The 16,646-nt window shown below is 39.8% G+C and overlaps 1 protein-coding gene across 1 annotated transcript in view; it reads left to right on the top strand.

Annotated features, from left to right (window-relative positions):
- The window catches only part of PRIM2 (DNA primase subunit 2), a 283,633-nt gene that overhangs the window by 165,812 nt on the left and 101,175 nt on the right, over positions 1-16,646 (top strand). Inside the window, exon 8 of the mRNA XM_075554936.1 lies at positions 6,624-6,691. Coding sequence (XP_075411051.1) covers positions 6,624-6,691 — 68 coding nt within the window. The remainder of the gene's footprint in view (positions 1-6,623; positions 6,692-16,646) is intronic.

Here is a 16,646-nt window from a genome sequence, read left to right as displayed (position 1 = left end):
TTGTCCGTCCTGGATACCCTGTGTTTCCAGTTGCTATCTGTGCCTATGTACATCCTCTTGTCTAGCCAGATTTGTAAGGTAGAATTGGGATCATGATTGGGGGGGGTGGGGCATTTAAGAACTAGAGGAAAGTTATATGTTTCATCGTTGCTTCCCTGCACCCTGACTGGTTCATCTCCTCCCCACAACCCTTCAGTAAGGGGTGTCCGATTGGCTGCCAATGGACTTTGAGTCTCCATGCTGCACTCACCCACTTTTTCAATGATACGATTTTTTGTTCCTTGATGCTTGATACCTGATCCCTTCAACAGCTTGTGGTCACACAGGCTGGTGTGTTTTTTCCATGTGGGTCAGCCAGCTGGTGTGCTTCTTCCATGTGGGCTTTGATGCTTCTCAGCTAGATGGCCGCTTGTTTATCTTCAAGCCTTTAAGACCCCAGATGCTATATCTTTTGATAGCTGGGCACCATCAGCTTTCTTCACCACATTTGCTTATTCACACATTTTTTTTCAGCAATTGTGTCAGGAAGGTGTGCACCCTGGCATGCCAATTTAATAGAACAAAATGTTCTTGCATTGAGTAAGTGCTTGAGTGGAGGCCCAATGTCCATCTGCTGCCTTAGTACTTAACCTACAAATATATGCACATAGATTTGTTTCCCTATACTCATATAAATATATTTACATATGTACATTCCAGTCTTTGGACCTCTATAAATACCCTTTGTCATCTAGTTCTTTCTTCTATTTCCTGTTACTTTCCTCTTGTCCCACTATCAGGCTCAGCCTTCATTTGGGTTTCAGTGATTTCTCTCGGTTACCTTGCCCTTGCTGAATCCCTACCAGACCTCTCACACCCTCCTTGGTACTGATTTTGGATCACTTATTGCTCTCCTGTCCCTGGGTTGGTCAGCACCACTTCTTTGCCCCCTCCTCCCCCTCTCCTCTGTCCCCCAGGAACCATTGGTCCCATTGTTTTCTCCTCCAGACTATTCATCCAGTCTGTCTTATCTAGATAGATCTGTAGAGATAATAATAGGCACAAAAAAAATCAAGTCATAGTAAAGGCAATGAGTGAGAACACAGCTATGACAACAAAAAAGGCAACCAATTACCCATGAATATAAAGCTTTACGTGGAGTGCCCATCACATAATAACACAAGGACTGCAGTTCTTTAAGAGGCCTAAGGTTGACATCTTAAAATCTTGGGTTCCAATCATGAAAAGCAGAGCGTGTTGCCTTCCATTTGCTGGAACTTAATTTTTTAATTTAATTGCGAAACTGCTTGGTGTGGCTGGCAGCCGAAGAATCTTGAGCCAAAGTTGTCGAGGGATTGTAAAGTAAAATGATTTTATGGTATTTTACTCCATGGGAGAAAATTCAGCGATCCATCTACATTTATCACGGCATATCTCCTAATACCATTTTTCCTGTTCAAGCAATTGTTTTACATTTTTAAATGATGTAGCGCACCAGTAAGGTGCTCAGGCTAGCCCTTGAATAACAGGCTTCTCTTCGCACCATAGGTTTCATGATCAAAAATCAGCACTGGGGTATCCGCTTGCACTGTTCCCAGGTTTGCTCTCTGTTCTTCATATCATCCAGACCTCTGAACTGGAAATATCTTGTTAACTCTGCACCGTTTAATATTCTGTGGAAATTAAACGACTTGGGCATGTTTAGAGCTAAAATGGAATCTACACGTTTTGCTTGGCAAGGTCGTTGGTTGGCTATTCGAGCTTACATATTGAAAATTGTGTTTGTGGCCAGCTGATAGAGCCATGTTCCTGGTCCGGCAGCATTGTACTGATGAAACCACCTCTGCTGTGAAGATCAAGTGAGATACTGCGTGCAAGAGCGCTATGTAACCCAGACAGTGCTGTGGGCATGTGAGCCGTGGACTGGGGAGATTACGATGGACGGCAGCTCAGCCTGCCAAGGGAGAACACGAAACCGGAGAGCAAATGTGGGTGTCGGGGGCCAGAGGGGAGATGGTCCGTGCAGCCTCACCGTTTGGGATTTGTAATTGGAATCCTTTGCTATAAGAAAATGCAGTTCAAAAGGACCCAGGATTTTCCGTTGTTAAAATCAATGAAGTTAAAACAGCAGCTGCTTGTAAAAGTTAATTTTACTTAACATCTGCCTTGGTCCCAGTGATAAAAATGATAGTTCTGTTAAACAACCTGTTCTCTCTAGAGCTATTTTATTTTGTTACTGTGAGGTCGGTTTAAATAAATTGTTGCCTTTTGGTTTCAATATATAGACTTTATATTGGATACATAGGAGCCTAATCTATTGAAGCCTAATGTATATAGATCTAGAGTTTGATGGGGAAGGCCTGAGAGTCTATATTGAGTTTGAACTCTCAAGAAGTTTTTAACATGCAATACAGCTATCACTAATCTTATATAAAACAAGGCGAATATAAAGGCCTTTGGGGGAAAAGCCTCTATTTTGGTGGGGTGGGTGGGTAAAGAAAACCTAAAGATGGCCTTTTCATGATTTGTAAATGTACCTAAATGCCAACATCCAAATGTCTCTGGAATAGAGTAGTAGTCTGCTTCTTTGAGGAGAGTGATATTGGGTGAGGTCGGGTGTGGGTGGAGCGTGAATTGCTGATCGCATAGCTTGGCTTTCTTTGAAGGTATAACTTTTAATGTTGTAGTGGATATTCTCATTCCTCTTGAGTTTTGTAAGGAAGCAGAAATGAGTGGTAGAAGGTGAAAACACCAGAGAACAAAATTGAGCAATATTTTCAGAGTGAGCATTGTTTTCCTGTCATTTTTATGTGTTTTAATTTAGCTGGTGTTGGGTGAGCACTTCAGAGAGAAGGGATTTATTATTCTTAAAATGAAGCCACCCTCTCGTCCTTTGTTTTCAATTGATTGAGCTACCTTTGTTTGTTTGTTTTTTTTTTCCTTCTCAACATCTTTGTTAACTCTTTCGGAACTGCTTGCTGCATTTATTCTTGCATTTACCTCCTTGTGCATTCTTACTTTCCTTTTCCGGCCTTCAGTTGGAGAAGAAAACCGTGAAAAATATTTTCTTCCTCCAGGCCCTTTAAACAATTTTGCTTCAAAACAGCAACTGCCTGACAGCAAACCCCACTTTAGGGCTTTAAGAGCGACAGTCAGCTTCACAGCTGGTGTGCTTTCCTCGGGGAACATTGCTCACAAAGTGAAATTCATTTATTCCAAGTGTGGAACAGCGGAGTTAAGTGTAGGAGCTGCTGGTTCTCTCCTCACTTATAAAAATCTGTAGTTGCTTGAAAGCATTGTTTTAAAACTGTAGTTGCTTAAAAGCATTGTTGTAAAGCATTTAAAGGCTTTATTGACTAGATCCCTGCTTTCTCTTACTTCAGCTCTTAATTCAGTTTAGGATGGCACACAGCCAAGCAGGTAACGCCAATGACTTTTCCACGGTCAAGTAGACATCAGCAGGCATCAATCCTAGTTTTCAATCCTAGTTTTCTTTCAAGGTAACTTGAAATGAAGCGGCACTGCTCTAATTACAGTTCTTTAATAAACCACTACTAGGGAACGATAATTGGGCATTACTTAATACATATCTGTTCTTTGGGATATTTTAGCCAGCTTCATGACTCAATCTCTATTTCATATTTGCTTTTAATACTTAAGTCTAAATCAATAGTCTCATATTCTCCCCCGGCTGTAAATCCATGTATATTCAGTTGCTTATTGGCAAGGCAATATTGCTCTCAGTTCAGCATGCTGAGAATTAAATGTATAGTTTCCCTTTCATGCCCTAATGTCCTTCTAATCGCCAGTGCTTTGCAAATAACAGACATTTTCGTGTGCTTGGATATCCTCTGTCAATTCTCTTTAAGGGAATATCTGCAGAGGGCACCTCTCTCTGCAGAGCATGTGTTTCAGAACAGCGGTGATGTAGAGCTAAGTGTGGGGCTACTGTGTTAGTCCAGGTGGACTAGAGAAACAAGTCCAGTGACACTCATATGTACGATAGCTTTACATCACGAAGTAATTACACATCCCAAGAGCATCCCAGCCCAGTCCACTGTTGATCCAAAAGTCACTCTTGAGGGTCATGCAGCCACATGTAAGGATGCAGAATGCAGGCAGATCACAGGCTGGTGGGTGCAGTTGTGTGGATCCAATGTCAATGGAAACATGTCCGGCACCAGCACCTCTCAAGGTGGCTATCAGAGTCTGAGCAGGCAGGAAGGCAGAGGGCCCTGTGAGAGATTTCCCAGGGTGTCCTCCTTACAAGAAGGCCACACCTTAAAGGGAGCAGCATCGGGCTGTGACCTGATCGACAGGTTGAACTCCACGCCTACAGTTTCTTACCTCTTCAGGTTGACATAAAATAGTCGAACGACAACAGCTGCTCTGAGGGAGAAAGACGAGGCTTTCTGTTGCTATAAAGATGATGGCCTTGGGGTACAGTTCTACTCTGCCCCACAGGGTCATCGGCATTGGAATCGACTCGATAGCAGTGAGCTTTGCTTTGTCCTGTGTGGGGTTGAAGCGCGCTGCAGTCGTGCAGTGGGCTGGCGTAGGGTCACATGCTAATGTGGAGTGCTTCTAAGGGTGGTGTGTTAGTGAGAAATGCTACATACTACATGCACACAGACGGCATCCTCCGCGCTCACACCAGCAGTCAACGACAAGGGGACGAGGAACCGATTTTCTCCAGAGGTAAAATGACCAGGTTTCACCAGACACCTTCCAATCTTTCCTTTGTCTCGTGTTACGTTGAACCTATCTGGCATCAGCTGACATTAAAAAGAAAATGGAAACAGCCACAAAAGAGAAACCAAACCCATTGCCATGGAGTTGATTCTTGCCGATAGCAAGTTTCTTCCAAATGTGCGCCCATTGTGTCTTTCAAATTCAGATCTCACTGCCTTTGAGTCAGTTCCGAGTCAGTTCAGACCTTATGGGACATAGTAGAACTGCCCGAGTGCGTTTCCGAAGCTGTGAAGCCTCATGGGAGCTGAAAGCCTCATCTTTCTGAGGTGAAGTGGCTGGTGCATTTGAACTACTGACCTCGTGGTTTGCAGCCTACTTTTACCCCACTGTGCTATCAGTCTTGTGCCTTGGACAAAGGTGGTATAGTCTATCACACTGACCCTCTTCCCAGTGCTTCAGCACTGTGATACAAAAGGTAATTCCTAAAGAAAGTATCTCATGAGAGATTTGATATAATAATTTTATCCGGAGAACTGAATGAAATTATTAGATGGTTTTAATTGAAATATTTCTTATTGTGGAGGATAAATTAAGGAGAGTAAAAATGGAGGCAGAGGCAACAGTGAAAGAAGATGCTGCATTAGTGCAGGAAAAAGGAAATGAAGACTGACACTGAGATGAAGAGGTAGATTGGAGACATAAATCCAATATGGAGCTAACAAATATTTAGAAATATTCTGCTGTTACCGTGTTTTTTGCTGTTATTTAGAAAATATTATTTGATTAGAGAGCAGGGTGCTTAGGTTGACAAAAGTGATTGAAAACACTCTGTTCCATCTGTGTTCAGAAAATTGATGTTTGAAATATCTAGATAAATTATATTAATCTTTTTACAGAATAGCTTTGGTCTGAGCACAGAAATCTCTGGACAATGAAAGTGATATTTTGTAAAGTGACTTCATGTTCACAGAAAGACTGTGTATTAAAGTATTTACATATTTTGTTGATAAAACCTTGAGAAGAGAAGAACTTTGATAACATTTGATACAATATGAAATACTAGACTTATTTTGAAGAGGTACTGAAAATCTGTTGGTTGTGCTCAAATGTCAGCATACTTAATTGTCTAACTTTACTGTATTTTAACTTATAACTTTACTGATATATACCGTCTTTTTTGCAAAATTGGAAAATCTTCCCAGGATCATTTAAATTAATTTATTATTATTTTTAATCATTTTATTGGGGGCTCGTACAGCTCATCACAATTCATCCATCCATCCATCCATCCATCCATCCATCCATCCATCCATCCATCCATCCATCGTGTCAAGCACATTTGTACATATGTTGCCACCATCATTCTCAAGACATTTTCTTTCTACTTGAGCCCTGGGTATCGGTTCCTTATTTCCCCCCAATCCCACCTTCCCTCTCTCCTTCCCTCACAAACTCTTTATAGTCTACAAATCATAATTATTTTTTCATATCTTACACTGTCATGATTATTTTTGGATATAATTTAATAAAGACCATTTTATGCCTGGTACTGTGTGTGTGTGTGTTAGTATGTAACTAATTTCACAGTGGCTTAGCTGTAATTGAAAGTCTCTCTCCCTAAATGGGTCATCACTGTCGGGTTCACTGGTAAAAGGTTGGATGTCACACATTTTAGCATTTTGAAAAATTGCCATTTTGATTTACTAATACTAACTGTTCATGAACTGAGAATGGTTTGACCTCCAGTTCTTTCCAGACTTGATATGCTCCACATATTTAGGGCAGGTTATCCTTAATTATATAGGAGGACCCAACGTAATGCTGAATTCTTTGATTTTAAAAGAGAAAAATTTTCTTATTTGTTTAAGTACTCTTTGGCCTCTTTTCATTTAGTTTTAAAAGATGTTGAGTGGCTGGCCTCTGCTGTTTCTAACCCTCTTGTCTGTTTTCAGTTAACAGCTCGATCCTTGCCTGCTGTGCAGGCTGACGAGAGACTGCAGCCTCTGCTCAACCACCTCAGGTAATACCTGTTCTACTCAGAGAGGCAAAAACACTCACGCTCTTAAAGCATGGTAAAGGGGTGTTAAAGCCCTTTTCAGTTACTAAAAAAATTTAAAAAGGAAATATCCTGCGTTAAGTCGTGTGTCTGAAATTGAAGTTCTTAATGCAATATGCTTCAGAAGAGGGGCTTGTAGATATTACTTTTAGTTCCCTAAAAATGACTAGCACTAGCTTAAACTAAGATGAGGAGCCACAAGTAACTTACCGAACTATCTAAAAGGAATGTACAGTACAAGGGAAAAGCATACTTTCGGGACCTACATATAGTCTACTGGGATTGTGGTTTGTATTTTTAAACACAAAATAATATATCCCCATTTATTAAAAAACAAACTGAGAAAATAGAGGAAAAGACAAAGAAAAATACATCACCACTAATCAGAAGTAATACTTTCCCTCTTCTGTGCTGGTAGAAAACCCTGCAGTGTGTTTTTTAACATATAGACGGTGTGAGTTTACCTGTTATTAAAAATGCTCCGAAAACATTATTTTAGGGATACCACAGTATTTTCCTACACAGTTATACTGGGGTGTACAGTATCTTTTTAAGGTGCATTTAGGCCATTTCCATTTTTTTAGTACACTATATAATGTTATTTGCAATCATATGTAAATTTAGATAATTTCCTTAGGATATGTTTTCAGAAGTATAATGACTTTGTCAAAGAATATGAACATTTCAAGAGGATTATATATAGATTTCAAAAACTTTATTCTGAATATGCTTTTCTAGTGCTCCAAACTGCCTATATTATGACCCTGAACAAGGTGGACCAGCCAAAACGGTACCTAATTTAATGGATTAATCATGAAAGTACTATTGTGATCCTGTTGACTGGTTGCTGTTAAAATAAGTGTTCAACATTGTGTTATTCATTTTCTGTTACTTATTTTCATGTATTGAGAGCATCTCCTGATTTTATTTGAACTTGGTGCTCTGGAGTTCCTCGGTGGCACAACCAGTTAAGTACTTGACTGCTAGCTGGAAGGTTACTAAACTGTCCTCCCTTGAAAGGCAACTTGGAAGACAGGCCTGGCCCCCTGCTTCTGAAAGGTCAAAGTCTTGACACCTGTGAGAACAGTTCTGTGCACATGTGCTGTCACCACAAGTCAGGTCAGCTGGATGGCACCTGACAGCAGCACCCTCTTTAGCTGTGAAGCATGGCATTCCTAGTTGTTATTTGTTAGCTTTTGTCCCACTGGAAAGTTTTGATAATCTGCAGAACTATATCATCAAATTTTATGTAGTTAGGTGGCAATCGTTTTTTTTTTTTTTTAAATTATCTCTCTTTATTCTTTTAAAACTTAGAACATCAATTCTCATTCAAAAGTTTGGATGGTTGTTCATTTCTAGCATATTTTAGCTTTTTGATTTTTTAAAAATTCTTCACCCACCTCCTTTTTTCCCCATCCTTTTCCTGTGCTTGAGTAGCTTCTACTTTCTAGACAGATACTTCTCATTTTGTGTATTATTTGGGGGGAGAGGGAGGGAGTAAAAAGCCAATATTTCATCATGGAGAGAGTATCCTAAATAATCTATCATTAAATTTTCTAAAACTTTATGTTAAGAAACCCAGCAGTCATGTTTGAATCTCTTCCCCACCCACCTTTACCTACCCATCTGTTGATGATCAAAGCCTGTTGATTTATCTCCTAAATATTTCTTTTACTGTAATAACCTCTTACCATTTTACCATGACACCCTGTTTGCCCTAAGTATAATTTATATCATTGCCAGGAAAACCATATTATTATTATTATCTTTTAAATCGTTTTATTGGGGGCTCATACAGCTCTTACCATCCATCCATCCATCCATCCATCCATCCATCCATCCATCCATCCATCCATCCATCCATTGTGTCAAGCTCTTTTGTACATTTGTTGCCATATCATTTTCAAAACATTTTCTTTCTACTTGAGCCCTTGATATCATCTCCTTATTTTTCCCTTAGCCCCCTCCCTCATGAGCCCTTGATAATTTATAAATTGTTATTATTTTTTCATGTCTTAAACTGACCAATGTCTTCCTCCCTTCACCCACTTTTCTGTTTTGCATCCCCCAGGGTGGATCAGTGATCAGTTTCCCCTTTCTCCCCCCACCTTTCCCTTTCCCTCCTGATATTGCTACTTTCAATGTTGGTCCTGAGTAGTTTATCTGTCCTGGATTCCTTTTGTTTCCAGCTCTTATTTGTACCCATATACATGCTCTGGTCTAGCTAGATTTGTAAGATAGAATTGGGATCCTGGTAGTGGGAGGGAGGAAGCATTAAAGAACTAGAGGAAAGTTGTATGTTTCTTCGGTGCTATACTGCACCCTGACTGGCTTGTCTCTTTCTTGTGACTTCTGTAAGGACATGTCCAATTTTCTATAGATGGACTTTGGGTCTTCTCTCTGCACTCTACCTCATTCACATTGGCATGATCTTTTGTTCTGGGTCTTTGATGCCTGATCCCTGATCCCATTGGCACTTCATGATCATACAAGCTGGTGTGTTTCTTCCATGTGGACTTTGTTGCTTCTTAGCTAGATGGCCGCTTGTTTGACTTCAAGCCTTTAAGACCCTAGACACTATATCTTTTGATAACTGGGCATCATCAACTTTCTTCACCACATTTGCTATGCACCCATTTTGTCTTCAGTGATTGTGTGAGCATCACGGAATGCCGGATTGTTAGAACAAAGTGTTCTTGCTTTGAGGGAGTACTTGAGTAGATGCCCAATGTCTGTCTACACCCTTGATATTTAACATATAAATACATGTACATAGCTCTATTTCCTATCATTATATATAAATATATTTACATGTACATGCCTGTGTTTAGACCTCTATGAATGCCCTTTGTCTTCTAGTTCATTCCTCTATTACCTTTTACTTTCCTCTTGTCCCACTATCATGTTTGGCCTTCATTTGGTTTTCAGTAATTACACTCAGTTACATTGTCCTGGATCAAGCCTTACCTGCTATCCTATGCCCTCATCTGATTCTTATACTTTGAACCACTCTCTGACTCCTGATTTCATTTGAGACGAAGTCTGATCTTAGCCGGCCTTGTCTCCTTGACCGACTCATCTTTCAGCATGCTCACTCTCAGTCCCACCACATACCTTGCATTTCCCCTAATATAACAGGCTTTTGCTTACCTTTGAAGATAATCTTTCTTCTGTCTAGAATATCCTTCTATCCTTCCTCAACTTCTATTACTTAACTAATGTTTATTTGACTTTCAAGACCCAGCTTAATTGTTCCCTTCTCTGATAAGCCTACCCTGACCATTTGGCTTCCCAATCTCCTAGTTTGAATTAGGTACCTTTCTTTATGTCAGGGATACCTCTATATTACAGAACTTATGATGTTGCCAATGCTTGTGTCCTTTCTTGCTTTCCCATTGTAGTATGAGTTGCTTGAAAGTTTGTAAGATGGCTTTATTATTTGTATTTCCAGTTGCTATGAATGATAGTGTCTGGCGTATGATAGGTAATCATTATGGGTTTTGTCGAATGAATGGATGCATGTTATAACAGTGATATTTTGTTGTGTTTTTCTGCCCAATGTTTTTACAACTTATAAATCATATTGTCATTTTCCCCCCACTAAAACTACTGATTTTTCAAAAGATTTAAACCTAAAGGACAAAAAAAAAAATCTCTCCTCTAGTTAATGCTTGGTTCTGTGAAATAATGATATATCCTCCTCCTTCTACTTCAGTATGGTAATTGTCAACTAGAATTTAGATTAACTACTGACATGTCTCTCCGGGTCCTTGAAACTTGCACAAACTGTACATTCATTTAAGGGCTTTCATTCTCTGTGGAGTTCACGCATGGCTTGTTGCTAGGCAACCAGGGCTGGATGCTACATGTAATATGCACCAACTGATATTGCCTTTTTATTATTATTAAACCAAACTGTTTCTCATTTTATTACCATTTCGGAGACATCTCTGTGTAGGGTGGCAGCTGATGTGCATAGTTAGATGCTTTCTGTTGTCTGAAGTAAGCTTGTGTTCTGCTTTTCCAGCGTATCGAGTGATCTCCTTTGGATGTCTAAATGCAGTGCTTTTCCTTTATCTTTGCTGAAGCCAAAATAAGAGCACGAGAGCTTCAGTAGTTTGTGGGGAAAAAATGGAATGAAAATATAATGGAATTTCCTCACAAGCTTTTTGAAGCTATTTTGCATTTGGTTTGAGAGATTCTAATGAAAATCTTGTTAGGAAAAATAATCATCATTGATTTGTATGGCTGTATAATCTAAATGTTACCTAGAGGGGATGGGCCTTTGGAGGTTGCGACTGAGATAATTATTGGTTCTAATTTGTTTAGTGCCTCTAATGACCAAAGAGGGATGATGAATAGCATTTTAATTAAATTTGTCAATAAAACTAATTTAGAAGATGATACAAATACCTGTAAAAAGTAAGTGACAATACGGAGAAATTCTCAAGTTGTTTTCTAAGAATATAAGAAACTCAGACTTTGTATATTATTTGGCAACCTAGTAAGTTAGGATCTTGCCTGTGTGCATGTATGAGTGTATAGGTATGTGTGTATATATTATATACATGACATAGGTAACATATATTTTATGCATAATTTTGAGACAACAGGAATTACATGTGCAAATAATCTTAGTTGAACCTAATCCTCTAGTTAAAAATTAAGTACAGAAAACTAAATGACTTTCTCAACATATTTTTGAAGTACAAGTGTTTTGTTTTTGTTTTAATTCGTTAGTGGGATCCATCCATTCAGCAGTTGCTGAGTGCCCGTTATGTGCTTGGAATAATAATAAAAAAACCCTAAAACCAGATTCAACCTCTCTTCTCAAGGAATTCACAAGTTTCTCTTGAGAGCTAGACATGTACATTCAAAAAGTTAAAATTTTTCTAGTAGAAGTAAACACAAGTATATAATTTCATTGATTTAACTGTTTTTCCCCATTGCATTATTTTCTCAAGTCATGGGAGCTGTGAGTCATTTGGTTTAGTTTTCGTATCACTGCGCCCTGGTTTTCACACTTCCGGATTCTATTGTGGAGCCCTGTTGGCATAAGGTGGGTTACGCGTGGACCTTCTACAAGGTCAGCAGTTGGAGCCTACCAGGCGCTCTGTGGGAGAATGATGAGGGTTTCTACGCCTGTAAATATTTAAGACCTTGGAAACTCTAAGGGACTTTTCGCCTTGGTCCTATCGGGTTGTTATTCATTAGAGTTGACCCGATAGCAGAGAGAAGTCCATTACACTTAGTGTTGCTGTGAGTCGTAACGTACTTGATGGCAGGGAACAGCAGCAACGTCCTGAGGTGCTGTCAGGTACAGTCAGCTGTTCAAACCCACCAGCCACCCATAGAACATCAGTGTTCAAGAAATTGAGCAAGAGCCCAAGTGCCAGTGGGCGAGGAGCTATAAGAGAAACCAGCAAAATTTTAGGGAGATTGTCTATAACAAGACAGGAACAAAGCGAAGGGATGCCCATATGAAAGATGCTGCAATGTAGCTATTCCAAAGGGTGGGGTGGGAGCGGGAAGTCACCACTGTCAAAGGCTATCAGAAAGTCAGGTCAGAACTATGCTGTGGGAGTTGAATTTGGCAACTGGGAACATTTAGTGTCTTAGCCTCAGCATTTTAATGGCCAGGGCACAAATCTGATTCCTGTGGAGTCCAGAAGTAAGTCAGAAATGGACCATAAAGATAAAGAGTGTAGGCTACACTTGGAAGGTCTTAATTCCGAAGATAAGGAAGGAGAAAATACTGTGTTTATTAATGTTCTGGTGAAAGAGTGCTTTACTTATTATACTATTTTTCTATCTTATAAGATTGGTAAGATGAACAAATTTAGAGGTTTTGGGATTTGTCAATGAAACTAATTTTGGAGATGACTTAATAAGTGAAATAATAATACAGACTCTTTTCAACTCTGAGAGATGATGGTAGGTGACCCCTTGTCATCCTCACTCACTACCACTGAGTCGATTCTAACTGACACCAGCCTCCCCGGGCTGTGCTAAATGTGAATTAAGGCAAATGGACAGTGTGTTGTCAACTCCAGCTCATTTGAATTCTTGGTCTCATCTTCTCCTCCACCTTCTACCTTCTAAGCCGTGCTCCTTCAGCACTTCCTCCTCACTCCCAGAGCGATCTCTTCAAGCTGATCTGGAGGGGCTGCTGCAGCTTAAGCAAGTAGAGAGTAAGTTGGGGTTGGGGATTGTGAGCCATTTAGTATTTTTTATAAAGCACGGCGAGAAAATGAGTGTCTTTCCTTTCCCATACACCCACCACCAGGTTTTCATTTTATTCTCTATGACTATTTTTATGTAATTATCACTAAAGTGGTTAAAGTTTAAAAATTATTTTGCTTAATATGTCATAACCAAGTAATAAAATAGGAAATTGATTTTTATGGCTTTTATTTTAAATGGCTAAAATTTAGTTTTATTGGCTCTCTAGGTATTCTTCTTTGATTAAAGACATGTTGATAAGTTACAGAATGGTGGCAGTAAAGTGTCCAGGTGAAGTAAACTGAGGAGAGGAAGACCAGTAGTGGGGTTACGAAAAAGGAATTCCATTATAGGTAACATTGAGCAGATTGAGATAAGAAGAAATGTAGCCGCAAAGTAGGTGGTGTATAAATAGGTGGCTTTGAAGAAATAGTTCATTGGTCTAAAGATGTCATATTGCCCATTTGAGAAAGATTAAAGTGAATCCATGAATGCAACACATGGAGCTCTAGAAACTGGATTTTAAATCTTGTTAGCTGATTAAGACCAGAACCGTGAGTCATCTTAACAACAAACTGTCCTTTAGGATCATCTTAAACACACACACACACACACACACACACGTTAGTATAATGCATGTGTTTGTGAATTCCTTGATACTTAAAAGTGGCACTAGAGTTTTGTGTAAGAGTCAAGTGAAATTTAAAAGTGACAAAAATGGTTTTCTATTGCAATTTCATAAGAAACCTCCAACAACATACTTGGGACAACATACATTTGTTATCTTGAAGTCTATAGATTAAAAGTGTGACATAGGTCTCACTAGGCTAAAACCAGTGTCAGCAGGACTCTACTGGAGGCTCTGGGGAAGTATTTACTTCTAAGCTCATTCATGTTACAAGAATGTTGTTCCTTGCAATTAATGTCTGACCGAGGTGTCCGCGCTCCTAAAAGCTATCGGCTGGAGACCAGCCTTTGCTCCGATAGGCTCCCCAGATTGCTTCGCAGAGTGGCTTTGCCAGTCTTCATGGGCTTCCGTATCTCAGCGCCAGCTGTATTTTGGTCCTTTTTTTTCACACTTCAGATCTCTCCACTTCCTCTTCTGCTACATCCCTCTGCCCCTTTTAAAGGCTCACTGATTAGATTAGGCCATCCAACCTCTCAGGGTAATCTTCCCATCTCATCCAGGGTAATCTTCCCATTTCAAGGTTCTTAACCGTAATTAAATCTGCAAAGTCCTTTTTGCCATGTAATCGATCATATTCTCAGGTTGCCAGATTCAAAGATACGCTCCTTTGATGGGCCATTTCTGCCTTCTGCATTGAGAGTTTTCTGTATGGGACAGGCGTGAAAGCAGCTCCCCGCCCAACAGTTGATCTGTTTTAAAAGTAATACACCATTCAATCTTGTAAGTGAGAAAAAGCAGCTCCCAGCTTCCATTAATAATCAGAATGTGGAATGTATGAAGTCTGACTTTAGGGAACCTGGAAGTTGTCAAAACTGAAATGGAATACTTGAAGATTGATACCCTCGGCGTTAGTGAGCTAAAAGGAACCAGTCCAAGCCATTTTGAATCGGACAGTTGTATATTACACTGTGCTGGGAATGTCCAGGGGGACAGTGTCACATTCATTGTCAAAAAGACCATCAAGGAAGATGAGTTCATACTGCCACTATTTAAATTCACGTACTAATTACTAATGACAAAGAACGAAGAAATGGGAGATTTTGACTACTTCTATAGTCTAAATACCAGAGAAGAATGGATGTGTTTGCATTATTGTGCTGGCAAAGAATATTGAAAGTACCATGAACTGCCAGAAGATCTTACAGGTCAGCTTAAAAGAGGTACTGCCAGAATGCTCTTCAGAGGCAAGCACGGCTAGATTTTGTCTCATGTACTTCGGATATGTTGTCAGGAGAGACCAGCTCCTGGAGAAGGACATCATGCTTGGTGGTAAGTGAAAGGGCAGTGAGAAAGAGGAAAACCTTCAACAGGATGGATTGACACAGCGGCTGCCTCGATGGGCTCAAACATAAGAACGATTTTGGGGAGGGCACAGGACGGGACATTATTTTGTTGTGTTGCACATAGGGTCCCTATGAGTCAGAACTAAACTCACCGGCACCTAACAACAAAAACAAATCATGCAAAAATGTCATTTGAGGACTAAGGTACACCTTCCTCTAGCCATGGTATTTTCCATCACCTCATATGCATGTGAAATCTGGATTATGACTAAGGAAGGCTGAATAATTAATGCCTTTGAATTATGGTGTTGAAGAATCATATTTAATACAAAGGAGCTTCAGAAAGTTCATGCAAATTTCCCCTTTTCATGAACTTTTGGAAACACCCCAGACCCCTATATCCCCTAGTCTCCCAGAAGTATAAATAAAACATAAATAAATCTGTCCTGGCAGAATTCTCCTTAGAATTGAGGATGGCAAAATTTTCATTTCATGTGCTTTGTGGTATGATATCAGGAAGGACCGATGACTCTGCACAACAAAACCAATCACTGCTCTGTCCTGTGCCACCACCATGATTATGTGTGAGCCTTTGTTGCCACCACAGTGTCAGTCCGTCTTGTTGAGGGCTAACTTCTCTATGTTACCAAGCATGTTAACAGGATCTGTCCATCCGTGTAGAAACTGAATTGATGGCACAGAACTGTACTACTGACATTCACTTCATTAATGCAGAATACTAAAATTTCCCGAGGATTTGTGATTAGATTAATTCCCTTTGCTAGCCTGAATTGTCTGAAAATTTGAAGAGGTACAACTTAAATTCTTAATAAAACATAAATAATTTGACTTCTTGTAATGACACAATAAGTCAATTGGTATATCTTTCTATTTTTGAACTGGCTGACTATGCTAAAGGAACACATCGTTTTGTTTGAGTCAGTGTATGTCCTTGGGGTTGTGCCCTGTACCCGTAGCAATTAGAGATGGTGTCTTTTGGTTACAGCTATCTTCTTCAATAAAGTGATTCCAGTAGAGTATGATGATCCTGGAGCACAGGCATCACAGAAATAACAAAGTGCACTGAGGGCTCATCCTGAACTTAAGATGTGTTAGATTTCCTGTAGCCCTCTGACTGCATTTCTTAGGAAGGTCTGGGTTAGGGGCGTGCTGGAAGTCTTCCTGGAAAGCAAAAATTTGTGATTTCTTCTGCTCAAGTTGATTTATTATGTGCACTTAATAGATTTCCTAACTTTCACTCTTTAAAATAGCGATTGTCCTGTAGTAACGTAATAAAGCACATTAGTTATTTTACACCGCATGAGTCTTCAAGCACTAAAGTACAACATGATGGCAATACTATGGGAAATCACCTTCTGAAAAAGCCCAAGAAAGCATTGCGATAAGTCAGCGCAGACACTGAGGGTCATGGGGCTTCTAAACCAGGGGAGCTGTTTCCCCATTTGCTCCCAAGCTGTCCGGCTGTGCCTAATTGCTACAAGTGCTCTTGTGTAAGAGGGTCATTTGAAGCTACTTTGCTAACAAGCTGTGATTCCTGCCCTTTATCTTTTGAACAGACTGATGTAAAGTGTATAGATGTGTAGTTAACCTAAAAAGACCACCAGCTGAGTAGTTTGGACACAATTAACCTTTATTCACTCAGAGAAAAAAACAAAACAAAATTCAATAAATTGGACTAAGGAAAAGAGAGTAACCAAGACCGAGG

The sequence above is a fragment of the Tenrec ecaudatus genome, chromosome 7 (assembly GCF_050624435.1).
Source record: "Tenrec ecaudatus isolate mTenEca1 chromosome 7, mTenEca1.hap1, whole genome shotgun sequence".
NCBI lineage: Eukaryota > Metazoa > Chordata > Mammalia > Afrosoricida > Tenrecidae > Tenrec > Tenrec ecaudatus.
The sequence above is the reverse complement of the archived record's forward strand: the minus strand, read 5'-3'. Positions and strand labels throughout refer to the sequence as shown.